At 37.0% G+C, this 21,077-nt stretch overlaps 2 protein-coding genes across 2 annotated transcripts; one reads left to right on the forward strand and one right to left on the reverse strand.

Moving 5' to 3' along the window:
- Positions 1-762: 762 nt before the first annotated feature.
- ctsh (cathepsin H) lies at positions 763-13,883 on the forward strand. The gene is made up of 12 exons (XM_046837732.1): positions 763-937; positions 1,216-1,247; positions 1,465-1,570; positions 3,905-3,975; positions 4,070-4,174; positions 6,560-6,646; positions 6,849-6,904; positions 10,266-10,347; positions 11,560-11,628; positions 11,726-11,832; positions 13,565-13,690; positions 13,803-13,883. Exons 1-12 carry the CDS (start codon positions 868-870, stop codon positions 13,870-13,872), a joined length of 981 nt encoding a protein of 326 aa, XP_046693688.1. The 5' UTR covers positions 763-867; the 3' UTR covers positions 13,873-13,883.
- A 3,231-nt stretch (positions 13,884-17,114) lies between these two features.
- LOC124378190 (serum amyloid P-component-like) lies at positions 17,115-19,191 on the reverse strand. Its single transcript, XM_046837733.1, has 2 exons — positions 19,111-19,191; positions 17,115-19,024 (listed from the first exon to the last, which is right to left on the reverse strand). The coding sequence occupies exons 1-2, from the start codon at positions 19,166-19,168 to the stop codon at positions 18,393-18,395; spliced, it is 690 nt and encodes a 229-aa protein (XP_046693689.1). The 5' UTR covers positions 19,169-19,191; the 3' UTR covers positions 17,115-18,392.
- Positions 19,192-21,077: the final 1,886 nt, after the last annotated feature.

Consider the following 21,077-nt stretch of genomic DNA (forward strand, 5'->3'; position numbering starts at 1 on the left):
CAATAAAGACTGTGGAGCGCAGATGGGAGTTTTACTTGAGTACACTTGCTCTGAGAGCAGCACTTCTTCTTTTTCTTCTTCTTTCGGCTTCTCCCATTAGGGGGCGCCACAGCGGATTATCCGTCTCCATTCCCCCCGTCCTCTACATCTGCCTCTTTCACCCCAACTACCTGCATGTCTTCCTTCACCACATCCATAAACCTCCTCCTTGTTCTTCCTTGTTTCCTCCTTCCTGGTGGATCCATCCTCAGCATTCTCCTACTGATATACCCCATGTCCCTCCTCTGCACATGTCCAAACCATAATATACACTAATAATAGTAGCAGTTTGACTGACGAAATATCACAGACTTTTGAACCAGTTATTGTCGCTCACATCAGCTTCATAACCAGCGGACTAACATCGGAAAAGCGCACGTTTTATCCCAGTTACAAGATAAGCAGGGAGATCGATGAGGGAGTCGAATCAAATGCATACGATAGGCCATTTAGACAATGTTCGTTACCTCCTTAAGTGTAACGTTCGCCAATTATCTCTGTAGACGTCAGATGTTTTGAATTTAAACAAAACGTTTACAATTTTGCAATCTTATAATTACAAATTAATAATAATGAATCTCTCTGTGAATGCAATGCTAATACAGCTGTTTGAAGGATTCCCTCCACACCTTTGGCCCCGCCTCTCCTTCACTTTCATTGGTTGAATCTTTTAACCAATCGTTTTTCTTTCTTTCCCTCAGAACTTAGAGTAAATTAAACTCCCATCTACCAGTAGGAGCGCACGTGATCAGTCACGACACGCGCGTCACGCGGCACAAGAAGACCGGACTGTAGAGATCTCAACTCTGATTCTGACTTTATTTCAACATGAAACTACTCGTTTTCACTGTTGCATTGTTTCAATGCGTTTGTTCAACACCTCTGTTTACAGAAGAAGGTAGGAGATCCGGGTCAGGTCCTCATCCCTGGATGAGTTTTAACCCCTAAATGCGTTTACTTTCGTTTTGGTCTTTGTTTGAGGTTGCAAATGTCAGGGATTTAATCACATTATAAATAAATAAAGCAGATCTCCAGAATAACACTGATCCTTATTGTGCTGTTTTAATGACTTTCATTTAATTATTAGATTTTTTTTTTTCTTAACACATGTAAAGACCTAAATCTAGATATCTAAGTATTTTTTTCCTAACCTCTCTGTTTTGATTTCTGCTGCAGATGAATATGTCTTCAAAACCTGGATGGCAGAGGTAAAAGAAAATCTCGAGAAGTTGAGAAACACAGTCTGACATACATTTCTTTTCGCTATTATCTTACCCAAACATGGAAGTGAAACTGATAAAAAAAAAAAAAAGAAAAAATCCTCTTCGATAAAAATAAAAACAGCTTTCTTCCTCATTTCTTTCTTTCTTTCTTTCTTTCTTTCTTTCTTTCTTTCTTTCTTTCTTTCTGAAATTTAATCTACAGCACAATAAGCAGTATGGTCTGGATGAGTATTATTACAGACTGCAGATCTTCAACGAGAATAAGAAGAAAATCCACGCACACAACGCTGGAAATCACAAATTCCGAAGTGGGTATAAGATCTAGGATCAGGTATCATATATTATCTATATACTGTGCGAAGTATCATATACATGCAGAGAAATATACAGACAGTGTAGATGCATGGCTTTCCAAGACATTTTGTGGGAATCTGATCCTTGACAACTGTACAGAGCCTGATAAAAGTTTGGAAACACCTCGTCTTTTATGGCTTTTGAGACGCATGCATGTTCCTTTTTGTTTCTAAGCAACAAACTACTTAAAAGACAAAAAAAAATCACAAGTATTGGACAGTGAAAGACTGGTAGAAAGTTCTGACCTTAGCAGGAGAAGACGTGATCAGACTCCTGACCCTCACAGTCAAACATGGAGGTCAGAGTTTAATAGTTTGGGGTTGTTTTGGAGCAGGGAAGTTTGGAGACTTCCAGAAATTGATAGGAACCAACATGGCAACCATTGGAACCGACTTCACTGTACATCAAGACGATATGTCAAATACGTCTGAACTCTGTAAGAGTTATTTAGAGAGCAAACAGTCGTCTGGAGTGACATCTATCATGGAACGACCTGCCCAGTCACCACACCTGAATCCTACTGAACTGCTCTGGGATGAAGTGGATCATAAAGAAATCTCCATCTAGTAAAGAACATCTTTGGCAAATTTTACAAGAGGCACAGCAAAATATTTTAGCTGATTGTTTGGAGAAACAAACTAAGAGTGTGAAAAGCTGTTCTTCATGCTAAGAAAGAATTTCTCAATAAAAATTAAAGTGGAACATCTGCACATTTCTAGATTTGTCTGGTCAAAGGAAATCTTCATATCGTTACATTACCGAGTTTGTCGCATAGAAACAAAAGGAACATGCATGTGTCGTTTAAAAACCAGAAAAGACTGGATGTTCCAATACTTTTGACAGTCTTTGTAAATTTATTATAAAATCACAAAATGACATACTGTACTATTTGAACATTTCATTATGTCTGTGACACAAGTACAATTACAAGCGTAGCGATGCTAAACATACCGAAGAGCCATTTCTCTAAAAAAAAAATAATAATAATATTCTTGATTGTTATGATCTTTAGAAAAAAAATTGCACAACTCGGACTTTACACTGAAATACTTATTAATCAAAAAATATCTAGAAAGCTGGGAAACATATCCGGATTTTCTTTGGGATTGAAGGTGCCGTAAGAAAAAAAAAAATCATAGCTTGATTAGTGCATGTAAAATGTTTGTTCATTGGGAGTCGATAGACAAAGAAAATGTGTTTGTTTATTGTAAACACTACTTTAGCGTGTCAGGATAGCGGACAATTCTGTTAGCATAACGTTTCAAAATATTAGCACACAATGTGCCTTGTATATTTGTAATAATTAACTTGTTAAATAATCGATTGCATTATTATTATTATTATTAGTAGTAGTAGTAGTAGTAGTAGTAGTAGTAGTAGTAGTAGAATTCACACTCCTGCAGATCGTCTTAAAAGGTTAATTTAATTGTAAACAAAACACTGGCTAATATATTGCTAAAACTAGCAGTCTTTAAGCTGTGGAAAAATGCTAAACACAACTTGGGCTCAAGTGGAGGACAAATCTAGGAGGCATCAATCTGTGTAATTGCTTGTCATAATGTAAATCTACAGTCTGGGCTATGAAAAAATCGGGTTCAGCTTAGTTCCTTCATCCCTGATCTAGAAAAGTGGTTAAGATACCGGACTTCTGATCAGAAGATCTTGAGTTTGAATCCGAGCTCTGTCAAGCTCACGCTGCTGGGCTCTTTATCAAAGCAATCAACTGCTCACTAGTATAAATGAGTAAAATGTAATTCTCTCTGTATAAGGGAGTCTATCGAATACCATAAATGTCATTTCAGACTGTGTTTTTACGACAAAATATTCTTACTAATCAATGGTAAAATGTTCTGAAAACAAGCTAACGCAGTTGTCGAAATATACGCTTTATTAGCATTAACTTATGAGAGGGGACTTAGCAGACTAAGCCCCGATTTGTATGTGGTTTGCATGGATTTAAATGATTCTCCTATAATACGTTAGCAAAAAAAACCCAGTAGAAATTGTTACAGCTTTAATGTTTAATTTTATACAGTTTTATTTACATTTTTCAATTTATTCTTTTTATCTGTACTAAAATCGAAAGTCAATCGGCCAAGTCAAAGCTGATCTACTTCTTTAATGTTGTACTTTGTTCATACTTTTAAAGGAATACTTTGGTGTCTCACATATATTTACAGATTATATTTTTACAACATTGAAACCTTCAGAAAGACGCAGGAATATTGCTGAAGTGTAAGGCTGTAAAAATCAAAGTAAATCAGTAATTGTTTTATTTTCTTACGCAGTGGGACTGAACCAGTTCTCGGATATGACTTTTGCCGAGTTCAAGAAATTTTATCTTTTGAACGAACCTCAGGTATTGTGTGTGTGTTTGTATGTGTTTTAACGTATTTTAACTTTATTTTACAATTTGTGACACAAACAATATTTTTTTCTCTCCAACATGGCAGGAGTGTAACGCTACCAAAGGGAATCATGTTCGAGGTGTGGCCTTGTACCCAGACTCCATCGACTGGCGGAAGAAAGGAAACTTTGTCACTGAAGTGAAAAATCAGGTGATTTCATGTATCTTGAATGCAGAATCTATTCTGACAAGACTTTATGATTAGCGTGTAGTCTTTAGTGGCATCCAGAACTTCTTTTTTTAAACATGTTGGTCTGTCATGTTAACCAATATAACCTTTTTTAACCAGTTCATTTCTTTTAGTTTGTCCACACTGTTTAAATCTTGTAGATCATTAAGTCTGAGTCCTTGAGCTGAATAACTGCATTGAATAGCTTCTGAATGTATATAAAAATGTTTAAATTTGTCCCTACAAGAGCCGGAGGTGACGGTGGTGAGGCTTCTTAATAATTTCCGTTAATGCAATACCTATTATGCAAGTTTGTTTAGTTTCCGCCTCACAGTTCATAATTATTATTATTCAACCTGAAAACATACACAACAATTCCAGTAGTATAAAAAAGAAACTAGAGTTAGCGCAGTGTCACTGTGTTTATTCACTTCGTACCGGAAATACGATTTGTACAGTAAAACCCCGTTGTACGAGCAACCTATTGTACGAGCAAACGGAGATACGAGCAACCTCGCTCGCAAAATTTTACCCTGTTTCACAAGCAAATTTTGAAGGCACGAGCAAACCCACGCTGCCGGTTCCCCGTTTTCGGCAGAGGGTCGCATCAGTCGCTTAGTTGATGACGTATCACTCGGTCTCTCTCATTGTTCAGTGCAGCAAAAACGTAACCGTGGCAGCGGGGGCGTGGCCGAGCGGCGGTTTGTGAATGGAGGGCGGGTCCGGGAGCAGATAGGCAGGGGATTGCCTCACCTGAACTTAATGTGACCTAATGATTGTTCTCTCTTTTCAAGTGATCTGAGGGTGCATTTAAGGAGGAGAGCGTGTGTGTGTGTGTGTGTGTGTGTGTGTGTGTGTGTGTGTGTGCGTGTGCGCCAAAAACGTGCTGCGTGGGGCACTAAGTAGACCGACACAAAAAAAATTAAAAAAATAAAAGTGGCTCCCGTATTCATACGCTCTCCCACAGTAACTTTTTTTAGTTTTATATTTTTATTTCACTAGAAATCTTGAAAAATGTCTCCCAAGAAAATCAGTGATTGTGCTGTGAAAACGAAAGTAAACGAATAAAACGAGTAAACGAATTACCATGGAAACCGAGGAGGTTACGAGCGTTTTGTGCGTCTCACACTCGCAATCAACCACTACCACATGAGTAAGTGTTAAATTATGTTTACATTACGGTCATTTGAGGTGTATTTGTTTTTAAAAATAGGCTACAAATACTTTTTAAGTGCAGAAATAAGCGATCGAATGAGATCTCGGAACGGATTAAATCACTTTTACATTCATTCCTATGGGGAAAATTAGTTCAAACACACGAGCAATTTTCAAGAACGAATTCTGCTCGTACAACGGGGTTCCACTGTATTGCGTTCTTTTGCACATACGTGAAATATTGGCCACTTCCGGTTTCACGACAGTTTTGCGATAGGAATTCTTTTGCGTTTGCATCAAGAATTTCTCTTTAAAAAAAGAAAATCCGGAAAATTCCACATGTGAATCCATGATGGAAGGAATAAAGACATTTGTTAAAATGTGCTGATATAAATATAACAGTTAAGTTGATCATATCTTTAGAAAATATATAATATAAACTTTCTTTCGGCTTCTCCCATTAGGGGTCGCCACAGAATGGCACATGTTTTTACGCTGGATGCCCTTCCTAACGCAACCCTCCCCATTTATCCGGGCTTGGGACCGGCACTAAGGCTTGTGCAACCTTAATGGCTGGGGTTGGTTCCCTGACCGGGGATCAAACCCGGGCCGCAGCGGTGAGAGCGCCGCATCCTAACCACTAGACCACCAGGGGACCTAGAAAATATATAATATAATATTGAATAATTTAAATAAAATAATATTAAATATATAAATAAATATTAAATGTAAAACACACACAAAAATCTGTATTACCCAAATGGGGTCTAATAACTGTAAAATATTTATTACAATTTTTCCACTTATTTATTTTTATTGAATTAATTTAATTGATTTAATTTAAACCAATTTAAATGATTACTCAATTTAGTCAATCTAATAAATGTGTATTGCATTCATTTGATTTATTCTTTGTTTATATAATTTATTTTTAGAAATTATAAGAAAATATTATTTTATATATTATTTAGCCAAGCAGGCAAATAGTTTTAACTGCGTTAATAAAAAACAAGCGATTTTATATTTTGCTTTTCTTCCCCCTAAAATGTACTGAAATCGAACCGAACCATGACAGATAAAATTAATTGAATGATTTCAATCTCTAGTTTTTCCCTTCCTGTTTTCCTGAGAGCGCAGACCCACAAATGTCTCGTATGTAGTGAAATGTTTACAAAAGAGATGCCCATGAAATTGACATGCGTGCTCTTACAGGGTGGTTGTGGTAGCTGCTGGACTTTCTCCACCACGGGCTGCCTGGAATCTGTAACGGCAATCACCACGGGGAAACTCCCTTTACTGGTACACACCCTGAGCACAAACATCCTCCAGTTTACTTGTAATCTGATTTAAAAGTGCGATTCGTTTATTTTCCAATGGAGCATGTACATGTTTTCTAAGTACTACAATAGTTATCGAGGAATACAGGGAGTTTGAATTTCTAAATGTAATTTATGGACTGTATAATTAATAAGATTCATTGATATTATTTCTTCTTTTGTAGTCGGAGCAGCAGTTGGTGGATTGTGCCGGTGCGTTTAACAATCACGGCTGCAACGGGTGAGCGTGTAAAAAAAGGTCCAAGTCTGTAGGAATGATAACACTGTTGAATTAGGTGGACGTGTCTGTACCAAGTGTGTGCGATAATCACACCAAACATTCCATGTGTGCTGCATAAACCTCCATTGTGTAGTCATTTTCGGTCATTAGTAGATCACATGACCACAATGTGCTAGGAAGAAATAGATAGCGGAGGTGGACAAAGTACACAAACTGTGTAGAGATACAGTAGAGTAAAATATGACTCCAGTAAAAGTCAAAGTGTCCCTTTAAACTTTCACTTGAGTAAAAGTACAAAAGTATTTGCCTTCAAATGAACTTAAGTATCCAAGTACTATGATTTATTTTAATTATAATGTTCCTGTTATATTTTTTTATCACAAGACTCTTTAATTAATCAGCTCAGTTTATGTGAAAAGACTCGAATGTGACTCTCGGGACACTGATCTATTAATGGAATGATATTAATGAGTCAAACACTGGTTGATTTCTGTTACAATAAGCATGAGCCCAAAACCTTCAACTACTTCAGAAAAATCTTGCAGTTTGGAGTTTCTTCATCATTTACTCCTCTCTTAATGTTCTGTTGAACTGATGCTAAACCGTATATTGGTGATCAGCAGATACACCAAGCGCCGATCAACCCTGATTGGTGACGCGCTGAAGTTTGACCAGTTACATTTTTATCTGCTCATAAACAAAAAAGCAACCACTGATCGTGCAGAATTCTGTAAAAAAAAAGTACGATGACTGTGAAATGTAGTGAAGTTAAAGTATAAAGTCTCCCCAAATGGAAATACTTAAAGTACAGATACACGAGTATAGTAAGGAATTGCATTTACTTCATTAGATGGTTTAAAAAAAAAAACACTTTCACATGTCAATCTTTTATTGTTTGTTGAATTTTCATAGCGGAACAACAGCCTGTACCTCTAAATGCCACAATTATTAATTTTAATAATCAAGTTGTTTATATACTAACAATAAATCACTGTTCCGAAAACTGAAGAAATGCTGTGCTGAGACTTTCCAGTGAAGTGTTTATGGTGGTGGTGGTTTGGGGTGGAACAGGGAAATTCACTGCCTTAGTCATAAAAGTACATAGCAGTCAAACCAAGATAACGATTCAAGTGTTTGATATGGAATTCCCTTTTCAGCTGCTGGACCTGGCGAACTCTGCTGCACTCTGAATAGTTCAAGATTCAAAATGTTATTCATCACAAAGAAATGTAATCTATTGATTCGTGTTCATAGACGCCAATTTCCCTCTTTTTCCATGTCACTGAGGATGACTTTCTGTGTGATTGTATTTCTGGTGCCACCGCCAAAGTTTTCTTTCCGCCACTGGATACCACAGACGCTGTATTTTTATTTATTTTCTCGTTTGTCATTGATTTTTTTCCGTCTTCAACCATCATTACCCAACATTTTAGCAGGAGATGTTAATCCTTGTTTTATTGCTTTATATTCGGTAAACTACTCGCTATTATAAACCATCATCAGCGGTTCCTTCCAGTCAAAACACAGTAAATATATTCTCCCGGTTAATTACTGAGACTCCGTTAATTAGAGACACACACGTTTATTACAGTAGAACCCTCGCTCTTTATTTTCTGCTTATTCTCTGATAAAAATTGGGACAAAAGATTAGGCATTTTTATCAGCATTACCCATGATCCTCTGCCTCCTCTGCTATGGAGACGAAGCCAGACAGAGCCATGCCAGACTATATTCAGGAAATGCCATGAGACTGTGTTGATACTTTAGATGGTCTTTGGCACCTTGAGAGGAACCAGATTTAATTATGAACTCTTCCTCATTTGGGTGTTACCAAGAGTGTGATTATAAATAAAATAAAAAACTATACAAACACTGGAGAGTAAAAAATATGAGCACTGGAGTGTGTGATTGTGAGTAAAGTCGTTTCCACAGTTTTATACAGTCACTTGCAGTTGTGGAACCAGGAGCTCCTGAGCAATAAATTCTCAACATCTAAGATCACTATAGATTCAACACCAACTTCTCCTCTGCCTTTAAATATTCAGTGATGGAGAAACAGTATATTTAAACTGTTACTTTTTGAGTATTGATTAAAAGTTTGTTCATCCTCAAAGTCCAATGAACTCATCATGAAGTCTGATCCAACTGGCGCTGATAGATCTTTAGATCGCTCAGGGTCCTCATAAGTTCGGCATCTTCCTTTTGAAGGTCTGAAATCTTCATGAGGTGGGATCCAACTGGCGCCGATAGATCTTTGGATGGCTCGGGATCCTCGTAAGGTCGGCATCTTCCTTTTGAAGGTCTGAAATCTTCATGAGGTGGGATCCAACTGGAGCTGACGCATCAGACATGGGAATAATACAGCAGAATTCCCTGCTTCCCAGAATGATTGCATAAATTTCTGCTTTCCGTAATTGTTGTTTTTCAAATACCGCACGCATAAATTCCTGCAGTATTCTCCTTTATCAATCCGAAACCTTTTAGGGGGCAGCAGATCACCAGTACCAGCAGCTGAAAAGTCCTCACCAAGTTTTGGGGAAATTCCACATCATACATTTAAATCATTACACCGAATTGACCTTTGCATTAAAGAATTCCATAGCAGTGAATGTTGTCTGTTTCTTGTCTATTTTTCCTCAAATGTGCAATTCTTTCATTCTTGTTTTTTTCCTGACCAGTGATTTGTTTTTAAGAGCATTAAAAGCTTCATAATTGTTGTAATAGAAGAGTATCTGCAGGAGTAAAAGGGAAAGTTTATAGGACTGTGGTGAGACCTGAGATGTTGTATGGTTTAGAGACAGTGGCGTTGAGTAAAAGACAGGCGATGGAGCTGTTTTGGAGACAAGGTGAGGGAGGCGAGATTGAGATGGTTTGGACATGTGCAGAGGAGGGACATGGGGTATATCAGTAGGAGAATGCTGAGGATGGAGCCACCAGGAAGGAGGAAAAGAGGAAGACCAAGGAGGAGGTTTATGGATGTGGTGAGGGAAGACATGCAGGTAGTTGGGTGAAAGAGGCAGATGTGGAGGACAGGGGGGAATGGAGACAGATGATCTGCTGTGGCGACCCCTAATGGGAGAAGCTGAAAGAAGATGAAGAAAACTTTGTGTGTATTTTCTTGTCTGTATGTCCACATAAAATCAATAATTGTAATTTCAAATTATGTTTTTACCAAATGTTCCTTTTAGACTTGTGATAATGTCATTGATTTGTTACAATGCCTCTCAATGCAAGGAAAATAATGGAGTCTGAAAAGAGCTTTAAAGTAAAACAATGTGCTGCATTCAGACAGGGTTTATTATTTGCATTTCATTTCCTCAATTTGATTTGTATGCAAAATTAACTTCCCGTTGTATTTCAGTGGACTTCCCAGTCAAGCGTTTGAGTACATCATGTACAACAAGGGTCTAATGACGGAGGAAGACTACCCTTACATTGGTATAGTAAGTAAACCGTTACACCCAGATCTCACACACACACACACACACACACACACACTAAAGCAGAACTAGGCAATAAATCAGAAGTTTTGTGGTTTTTATTTTTACCCTATGCCTCATTTACATGGATTTCCGAAAATATAATAAATAATTTAAATGTATGTTTAAGGGGTGGGGGTTGTCAGTTTTTATTAACGCAGTTTATTATTATTAATATTTGTGATCATCAGCATTGAAGTTACATTTTTAAAACAATTTTACATAAAATGCCTGGTTGGTTAAAAAATATATTAAAGAATATTTTATATAAAATAGAAAACATCTGATTAATGCAGTACACTTTTTTATATCGATTAAATTGAGTAATCAATGAAATTGATTAAATTAAATAAATAGAAAAAAAAAAAAAAGTAATAGTTTACATTTGTTAGACCACATCTGGGTAATGCAGATGTGTAGTTCAACACACTTTAACAAATGTGTTCATTCCTTCCATCCTTCATTCTTTCACTCCTTCGATATGTGGAATTATCAGGATTTTCTTCTTTGAAGAGAAATTCTTGAAGCTGGACATAAAACACGAAAGAATCAATAATTTTTCAATACATTTTTCAATAAATCAATACATTTTAATCGTTTCCTGGAGGAACATTGTTTCATTTCACTGTGTACTGCATCAGCTATATATGGTTGAATTGACAAAAAAAGCTTCTTGACTTGAAGTTATGTCAAGGCTTGAAATCCTAAATCCTAATCCTAATGCTAGCATTAGCTGCTAACCAAGAAGTGGCTAGCAGGTAATGCTAGCGCTATGGTTTCAAGATTTAAGATTTTTGTACAAATGTCACAAACATACAGTAATTATATGCTGGGTACAACTTATAAAAAGTAAAAAAAATAATAAAATCTTCAATCCCAAGCATTAGCCGATAGCTATTTTTATGCACACGCAAAACAAATCATATTTCCGGTCTGGAGTGACACTGCGCTAACTCTGGTTTCTTTATTATACCCCTGCCATTGTTGTGTATGTTTTCGAATTAGATAAAATTATATATATTATATATATTCCACCACTTAATACGTCCCAGATTGTCACTATGATTGTAACTATGTTCCGCATGTAAAAAGATCGCAATGCCCTGAACCGTATATAAAATCGTGTACTGTTACACCTCTGTTAGATGAATTATATCTCCCCTGATCTTTTCACAGGACGGTAAATGTAAGTACGATCCTAAGCTTGCTGCTGCTTTTGTGAAGGACGTGGTGAACATCACAAAAGTAAGTGACCCCGTATGATATGTGCAGTAATAAAAGTGAGAGGAGAAAAACAAACACCTGAAGATTTGCTGCTAACAGTCGGTGATGTTTGCGTCAGTATGACGAGACGGGGATCGTGGACGCCGTGGCCAGGCTCAACCCCGTCAGCATCGCTTTCGAGGTGGTGTCCGATTTTATGCACTACAAAGACGGAGTGTACACCAGGTAAGAACGGAGAGTTTCGGGAGTTTTATACAGAGTAGCGGGGTTATATATGATTATATATAGTCATCAACATGCAGGAACAGAATACAGGTGATTAATAATATGATCGTTTCTCAGTTTACTCGATGTGTCACAGTTGGTCAAAATGAAATAAGTTTCAACAAGCCTGGGGTTGGTTCTTCTTACTCGGTTCTCGTTCTTCGTAACAATGGATTTTATTTGTTCAGCTTTTGCCAGGATTCGGTAGATCCGCTCCTGCGTAGATGGTATGAGGAAGAACCCTTGAGAGAAAGCAGATTTAAAAGGGGAACCCATCTACATCCACTTAACTACATTTGTCACGGGGTGTTAAATGAAACCGCAATTTTGCTACCTTTTTGCTATACCTTTGGCTCAGAATGCATTTTGAAATGAATTTTGCTACAAATATCCCACAGTGTTTTGATAAAAACACATTCCTAAGTGTCCTAACCGTGAGTCTAAATGCATTTTAGGACCACTAACATTTGAATGATCATTTTGCTACCATTTCTGTTTGGGTATGTTCAGTGTTGGGCAATAACGTGTTACTGTAAGGCGTTACTTTTTAAATAAAGTAACTCCGTTACCGTTACCGTATGGTTACTTTTTAAATGAATGAATTTGGGCTGAAGTGTAGACTACAGTTTAACCTGTTTACAGCAGAGACGCATTGTAGGATTGGTGGATGAACCTCTGTAAACACGAAGAAGACGCACTGTGGGCGTGTCTCTGTTTATTCAGGTCTGTGCGGCAGTAATGGCGAGTCGAGGCGAGAGCAAGACGAGTGGAAATATGCTCATTATTACACTTTAGTTGAGCATAAAGACAAAAACCTTTAAGTCAAATGTAAGCTGTGTCTTTCTGGTTCGAAGCTCGTATCTACTGCGATAAACAGCAACTCCAGGAACTCCATGCCTGAGGAGCTAGAAGCTAGAAGCTAACCCGGTGTTCTGTTCTACATTGTTGATAGTTTTCATACTTAAGCTGTGAAAGGAACATGTTTAAGGCTCAACACAACAGCTTTTATGATGCAGAAGCCACTTTAGTGTTTGATTGTGAATATATCATTCAGCTTGTTTTGTTATTTATTTCAGAAATCCTTGTGATATATTCAGTTTGTGCTGCTCTGACTTTAATAAAATAGTGTTTAAAAATGACTTTGTGTTTAAGTCAGTTTTGTGTTTGTATACACCATAACACATAAAAGGGCATTAAAGGGAACATTAAAGAAGGTTCTTTAAAAAAGTAACTAAAAAGTTACTTTTAACAGTAACATTACTTTTTGGTGTAAGTAATAAACAAAGTAATTGAGTTACTTTTTGAATGAAGTAACGAGTAACTGTAACTATTTACTATTTCTTAGTAACGAGCACAACACTGGGTATGTTACACATATCAAATCGATTTGTGTAATACATTTCAATTTCAAAATGAGTATGTAATTTACATATTAAAACTACTGTTGAAAAATGCAAATGATATCCTTTAGTTTTGATTTTCCTTTTGCACCAAAATAAGCACTTATCGTCATGGAAAATGTAAATTTGAATACTGAAATGAATTTCCATTTTGAATATTGCATTGCCATTTTGCATATTCCATTTTTAATAGAATTTTGCTACATCTATGCTTCCATAGTTTTATTCCTTTTATGATAATGAAGGTTATTATACGTCGTACCATTGTAACCATTGTCGTTGGTATTTCCCAGTACCATGTGTCACAACACTACCGACACTGTGAATCACGCCGTTCTCGCTGTGGGTTATGCTGAGGAGAATGGCACCCCCTACTGGATTGTCAAGAACTCTTGGGGAAACACTTGGGGCATTAACGGGTACGTGTGCATGTGTTCTCACAAATCCAAAAGTTCAAGGTGTAAATATAAACATATTACATTTCCACAGTGTCCACCATTTTAAAGATCACTTTCTATCCCTTTCTTACAGATATTTCTACATCGAAAGAGGAAAGAACATGTGCGGTCTTGCTGCTTGTGCATCATATCCAATAGTCTGAAATATTCCAGCCAAAAAGAAAACATCGGAAAAGGGAAAATGATCCATAAATCCAGCTTCACAAAATTTTTTCACAAAAATGAAAAGTTGCAATCTGTCTATCGGAGCTCTTTTTGTGTTAATCAGTAAGGACACATGATTGATTTATATTTTCATGTTATTTTTTTACTAGTTATGATGATTTTAATCCAACTAATGATTTTCTTACCATTGAAATGTAATTGATTTATTCAACACTTTTGATTGTTTTTATATCTTTATGGATTGGTCAAATTCTGCCACCTGATTTGAATAAAAAAAATCCTGTACAATACAATAATCCTTGGCATTAAATTGCATTTCAATAATGATTACCTTAAAACCAGTGACTGAGCGATGTGTGATAGGAAAGAGAAGCCATTCAGCTCACTGCTGGACTTTTGATCTGAAGGCCATGGGTACTAATCCTAGCACTTCTTATCTGTCACTGCTGGGATCTTCTGCAAGGCCCCTTACCCTCAACTGCTCAGGTGTGGTTATCTGGAATTTCAACTGGACTTCTATCTGGTTGGATTGGGAAGTTTCACTACTCATCCAAACAGCTTCTTCAGTCTGAGGGAAGTTGGCAGGTTTCCAAAAATGTGTATGCTTCATGGTCGAGGATCCTCCCATCCCAGAAAGGTCTTGTTAAGGATCAAGAGTCTGGTGTTAGGAGTAAGGGGAGTCATTAGGATGTAACTACACCAGAGAAGAAGAGTAAGGGGGGGAGTGTATAGAGATATAGAGGGGTATCACGATCAGCGAATGTGAGTGTGGATGGTGGGGTTAGTTGTGGCTTTTCTGGTGGACATGTGAAGACCTTCTTGGGGACGGATGAAAGGGTAGCATGAAAAAAAATAGGAGGCAGGTAGTGCCTAAGAGTTCTAAATCTGTTAAGAAGAAGGTTTTTCCACCCAGACATACGAGGTGGTATAAAACATTTGAGATGTTTTGTAACACACCAACAGGTGGCAGCACAAGGCTGCATGCAAAGTCACAGGGAGCACCGACCTTTATAAGTCCGTCTGCTAAAAGACATTGTTCTTTGTACATTGGAAATATGTAGCTGGTGCTATTCTGACCATGTACGTTACCCCATCTGCTATTCTGACCACGTGCACGCACGGTCATCGAGCTCTTCACACACGTGAGAACAGGTTTGTCTTCTGCTGACTTCTTCCTGAAGATGAAGATGAAGATCCAGCTCAAAGTTTGCCGCTTTGACACCATTGCAGAGATCCAGAGCGAATCGCAGAAGTTGCTTGACACCAGAATTCCAGGACATGTTCCAGACGTGGTAGGAATGCTGGGAGCGCTGTATTGCTCTGCAAGGGGACTGTTTTGAAGGTGTAAACATAGATAAATGAAATACTTCCTTTTAAACAGAGCGAGTCTCAAAACTTTTCGATTCCACCTCGTAGATAGCCTCCTTCACCTCTCTCTCAAACCATCTGTCTTCTCCGTCCAAGATGTGTACCTTTTCGTCCTCAAGTGTGTCCCTCAAATGCAGGTACACAGCTGATTTTGGTCCTGAGGTATTGTTTCTGTGTTGGTACATCCTGCACGTAGTGTTTGTTTTAAATGTTAGTCACTGGATAAGGGAGTGAGCTATAAATGTAAATGTGCCAAGGAAGAAATCCAGGATATGATCACTAATCACAATCAAATGCAAAGTGACATAGTTTGTGTTGGTGAAGGAAATGAACATTTGCCTGGTGGATTTTGTTCACATGCAGCAAAGATGATTTGAGGAGATAAAATGTACAAAAATTTTAAGAGACATGATAAACCCAACACTGAAGGTCAGCCATTTTGTTCATACATGGTTATAAGCATTGAAGTACACTATGAAAGTATTTAGACTTTTACTCATTTAACATTGGATTATTCAAGCTATTTGTACTACTTCATGTCTGCAAATGCCAAAAAGTACAAAACTATAGGGAGAACCACATCCAGGACACACACATTTTCTGAAGTGTCTTCTTCTAGGTGGTGTCACTCTAAATCTTACTAGCCAATAAAGGTAAAGCGCCCCTAAGCCCCGCCCCAATCACATTCATTAATCATTACTAAACCTTTTTCTGTTTATTTTTTTCTATATTTTATTTAGATATTTCATTGTATATTGAATTTACAATTTTCCACAAACCAAGCACACATTTAGCATGTATACATTACAGAAAACTAACTGAAAAAAAGAAAATGATGTTCTTACAATAAAGAGAAAAGTAACAAAACAAACAACAAAACAAACAACCTCGTAACTGGGTCAGCAAACACTTTATATTTCCTGTAATCATTGGAGGATTGGAGGAGGATTGGAGGAGATCATCCTCCAATCCTAATATCTCAGGCCATTGCCAAGATTAAGAGTGTCAATTTGATGCATCTAGAGCAGATTAACTTGTACTTTTACAGCACATGGTGTCAGTGAACATCACTTATCTGTAAACTCACATCCAGGGATCAGAATAGGAGGAGTGGGAAGAGTGGGAGGAGTGGGAGGGCCTGACAATAAAGTGAGCAGTGCATGATCTGTGATATTAACCGCCTTCGTTATCATTGCACACCACACATTATTGTTGTGGGAAGGAGCTTCATCTGCCTATCAAACAAAGTTTTATGTTTTTATGGCATCATGTTTAATGGTAGAAGAGATTATATTGAAATGGTCACAATATCATTCTGTCTATAGTTTCCAGCAAGGCCACTAGTAACAAGTCGTTAATGAACGATTCGTTAATTCTGAACGAGTCTTCAAGTCATATTAAAGACTCGTTTACATAAGAATCAGTCGTGTCAAAGAGAGATTCGTTTATTTTCTACTGTAAAGCAAAGTCCAAGTCGTTCGTTCTTTTGTCACGTGACTCTTGTAGAAGCTATGCAGTGCATTACATAGGAAACAGAGTTGAGTTGTTCATCTCATGAGTACTCGGGTCTGAGGCGTTCGTCCTTTGGTCATGTGACGCCCATTAAACGTTATGCAGATATATATACATATATAAATGATTGTATGTAGACATGTCGGGGATCTACTTATATCTACTTAACTAAATGACTCACACAAAAAAAAGATTCTTAGATTTTGATGAAGTCACTAAAACGATCCAATCTTCCCATTACTAATAACCACATCTTGAACTTTTTTTGTGTGTTTGTGTGTGTTTGAAGAGTGGGGTGGGGTTGAGGGGGGGCAAAAAATGTTTTTTTCCGGGCTCGGTATGTATTAAAGTCACAAAACTTTTATTAAAATAAATATACACACAGCAACACAATAAAGTGGGCATGCAGAAGTTGAAACTATGATGCTATTCAATCTATATAGCAATTTCAACAATTGTAATGTTTAAACATAATTGTAATTGTAATAATAAAATTATTACAATTTTAAGTGACAATATTTCTAAAAAGAATTTGACAGATTAGCATCTATTCACACCCCAAGCACAAATATATCATGTACAAAATACAGCAGGCAAACTATAATGCAAAATATTATGAAATAAAAAGGATTAAAAGACCACAGGTTCCACATCTAGTTCATGTTTCCACTAGAACAGGGATCCCCAAAATACTGCCTGGCCCCACATTTGGAAACGTTCCTCTCAACAATGCAAGAGACATATTTTGAAAACGTATATGTAAACATATTTTTCACTCATATCATATCTGAATTTGACAATAAAGGTCAACTTTCAAACAAAACATTTTCCTTAGTTACTTATAGAGGAAACTGATTGCTGGAATTATCAGCTATGAGCAAAAATCCATGCCGATAGTTTTTCTGGGTTGCCGGATCGGCTAACAAGGTCCGTTGTCATTACGAGAGCGGCCTCTAGAGGCATATCACTTACGCAACTTGCTGTTTGTTTTTAAACATGAGACTGTGCGCTGCGCAGAGAGCGCTATATTATGTTTTTTTAGTTATAATTTATTAATTATATGATTACATTTATTAATGAATATGATTTTATGATTCGTTACATTTTATTTTATAATAAAGTACATGGAGTGTTTGTTTTTAATCCAGTATCCTTTTAAAAAATGATCAGTTGATCAATCGGTTATCGGTAAGTACAATCCAACCTAGCTATTGGTATCGATAAAATCCACTATCAGCCAACGTCTAGTTATTAACATAGCATCATTATTTGTTCGATTCACCCAGTAATTATATGCATATGCATAAGTTAGCAAATTATTTGATTTCAATTGCAATGAATATAAAAAGAATGTCATTATGATAGTAATAATGCTCTTTTAATAGGCGATATATCTCTTGAAAAGTAACGCTCATTTGTGCAGAACAAAATTATAAACTAATCTAGAATTAGGAGGCAGAATAAATACATTTAAAATCATAATACAATCTCCACAATAGTACTGGAAGTAACTCCAACTAATGTCATTTTCTGTAACAGACCAACCAGCCCCCCAATAAAGAAAGGATCAATTATGTGGCCCTCACAGAAAAAAGTTTGGGGACCCCTGCTCTAGAGTCTAAGAGCTATCAGCTTTACTTGACAGTTTTTGACTTTCGATGACCACATACCCATTTTTAATAAATTCTAGAGAGTTCCAGTTGAGAACATTGCCTGGATTAAACTGCCCACCATACATATAATACGCAATCTCATCAGGTGGCAGAACAGAGTCCCACATGTGCACATCAGTCAACATCCCTACAAACGACTGTGTAGCGTCGAATCCTCCACCGTAATTATCTTGCTCTTGAGCCAAAATAATTTTTGGGATTCCAGTTAGAGAGCTTCCGGGTTTGACTCCTTTTCGTACACTGGGGTTTCCGTTGACCCACAGCTGAGCGAGTCCTGTGCTTGCGTCCCAGGTAGCACATATTGAATTCCAGACGTTGGATTCATCCTGCAAGCCAATAAACTCAACAGCTTCTCCTAACACATATAAATTATACACTCCTTGCTTTGGTTTGAATATCAAAAAGGCGTTGTCTGTTGATGGCAGGGAAAGCGAGAAGATGCTCTGAGCTCTTCCAATGTCGGAGAAAGCTCGCAGACACACGGAAACGGCGAAGAAGATCTTGTTCACGTCAGGGTTGAGAAACACATGATGGGTATTGGACGCCACAGGAAACGTGAACATTTTACCTGAAAGATCTTAACATTGAATTTGAAACAATTAGTTATATTTTGTATTAATTCATAATTGATAAAAAAAAAAAAGAAACAACCAGTAGATGAACCTTGTCTTTCAGCCACAGTGAGGAGAACCAGTGAGAATATGATCGCAAGTCTCTTCATTTTTCAATCTGTGTAGGAATTATGTATAGCATTGAGTGCGTCCTGTATTTATTTGCGTTCCTGTTATTGATTAACATGAATTCAAAGTTATATGACTGACCTTTGGATTGTTTTTCACTGCAAAAATTGCGTCATGTTGCTGTTTATGTCTGACAATTTCTCGCAATAAGCCCTCTATCAATACAAGATGCACAATATGTGTTTTGTTATCAGCCAGTGGGGATAATAAGGAACAAACCAACAAAACAACTTCATCAGAACACCCTTTATGTATCTGGAGTACTACCTGATAATAGACAGACCATAAAAGTTATATATGATAACAAACAGAACTTGTTTATCATATAATTATCATAATCAAAAATCTAATCCAAACAAACAAACCACAATAATGACTGCATGTTTAATGGAAGAAGAGATTATATTGAAGTGGGATGTGTTAGCAGGATGGTCACAATATCATTTGGTCTATTGTTTCCAGCAATACCACTAGTAACCACTAGTGTTGAGTCGATCGTGAACTATTCGATTCGATAGTAATGGTATTAATGTTGATATCGATATATCACAAAAACATACTTACCTACTTGGAGACGTGGTAGATCAAAGTTTAAGGCATTGGATTTTAGACCAGAAAGTTGTACGTTTAAATTCTAGGCCCAACAATCTAACATTCCTAGGCCCTGAGTAAGGCCCTTACCTCCTTTGCTTGGGATTATCGTGTTGGTTGAATGCTGTAAATGTCTAAAAAGAAAGGATATTTTGCCCTATTTCCAGGCTCATCTGTCATTTTCTCTGTTCCTCTGTCATGGTTTTGTCCTTAATGAGTTGATTATTTACTTCAAGAACCTTAATTGAGACTTTAACTGAAAACAAGGCCATTTTCAACAAACTCATTTTTTACAATCAGCGTTTGTTTACCAGTGAAAAGATATTCTCCAAAGTTCAAGAAAGCGCACCATGGTGTCCCACAAGGGTGTGTATCAGTCCCCCTTTATTATTCTTTTGCTACATTAAACCACCATGGACATGAAGACATCTAGAGATGTTCCTGCTCCAATGGATTAAGAATAAACAACCTCTTAATCAATACTCAAAATAACATTCTAGATGCTGTTTTTGTTTTGGTCTAACTGACTGTATAAGACTGTGGAAAGAACATTACTCATGATCACACACTCTAATGCTTATGATATTTCTCACTCTCCAGTATTTGTAATGTTTTAATGATTTATAATCACACTCTCGCTGTCATCTAGATAAGGACGGATTCCTCTTCTGAGTCTGGTTCCTCTGAAGGTTTCTTCTTCATACCATCAAAGGGAGTTTTTCCTTTCCACAGTCACTCCAGGCTGCTCATTACGGATAAATATATATATTTAAATATAAGTGAACTTTGTTCTATAATTCTTACATACTGTAATGCTGCTTTGAGACAATGTGCATTATGAAAAGCGCAATAAAACAAAAATTATTACAAACATATTTCTGGCTTTTAGCTTCTACTGTACATTAATGGTACACAGTTCAACGTGTTAATGAAGCTGCCAGATTCAGGAACACAGCAAAGCAAAGCGAACGACTTTATTAAAAGACATATAAAAGACAAACGTCTTTCTCATAAATTCAGATAACACTTCTGATTTCTCTCAGGAGCTGCACTCAAAGACTTTAAAGGATCTAGAAGACATAACATTACTAAAGAAACAGTGTTATTTGAGTCATGATATACCAAATGCGGATCAAAGGTGTTTATGTAATCATGAGAGACTTGTTTCAGGACTGAACCAAAACACTGGGCCATTTTTTAACCTTGACTTCAGACTCAAATAACCTCAGGGAAATCTGTTAGAAGGTTTTAAGGGACCTGTATATCACAATATATATTTTATTATGCTTGTTTTTTTTA

This window comes from Silurus meridionalis, chromosome 24 (assembly GCF_014805685.1).
Source record: "Silurus meridionalis isolate SWU-2019-XX chromosome 24, ASM1480568v1, whole genome shotgun sequence".
Classification (NCBI taxonomy): domain Eukaryota; kingdom Metazoa; phylum Chordata; class Actinopteri; order Siluriformes; family Siluridae; genus Silurus; species Silurus meridionalis.

Excerpts from the sequence above, each read along its gene's own strand:
- ctsh (XM_046837732.1), top strand. The coding sequence starts at position 868 with ATGAAACTACTCGTTTTCACTGTTGCATTGTTTCAATGCGTTTGTTCA. Across the intron at positions 4,175-6,559 it reads TCACTGAAGTGAAAAATCAG|GGTGGTTGTGGTAGCTGCTG; the intron begins GTGATTTCATGT and ends GTGCTCTTACAG. Across the intron at positions 6,647-6,848 it reads CGGGGAAACTCCCTTTACTG|TCGGAGCAGCAGTTGGTGGA; the intron begins GTACACACCCTG and ends CTTCTTTTGTAG.
- LOC124378190 (XM_046837733.1), bottom strand. The coding sequence starts at position 19,168 with ATGAAGAGACTTGCGATCATATTCTCACTGGTTCTCCTCACTGTGGCT. Across the intron at positions 19,025-19,110 it reads CACTGTGGCTGAAAGACAAG|ATCTTTCAGGTAAAATGTTC; the intron begins GTTCATCTACTG and ends TTCAATGTTAAG.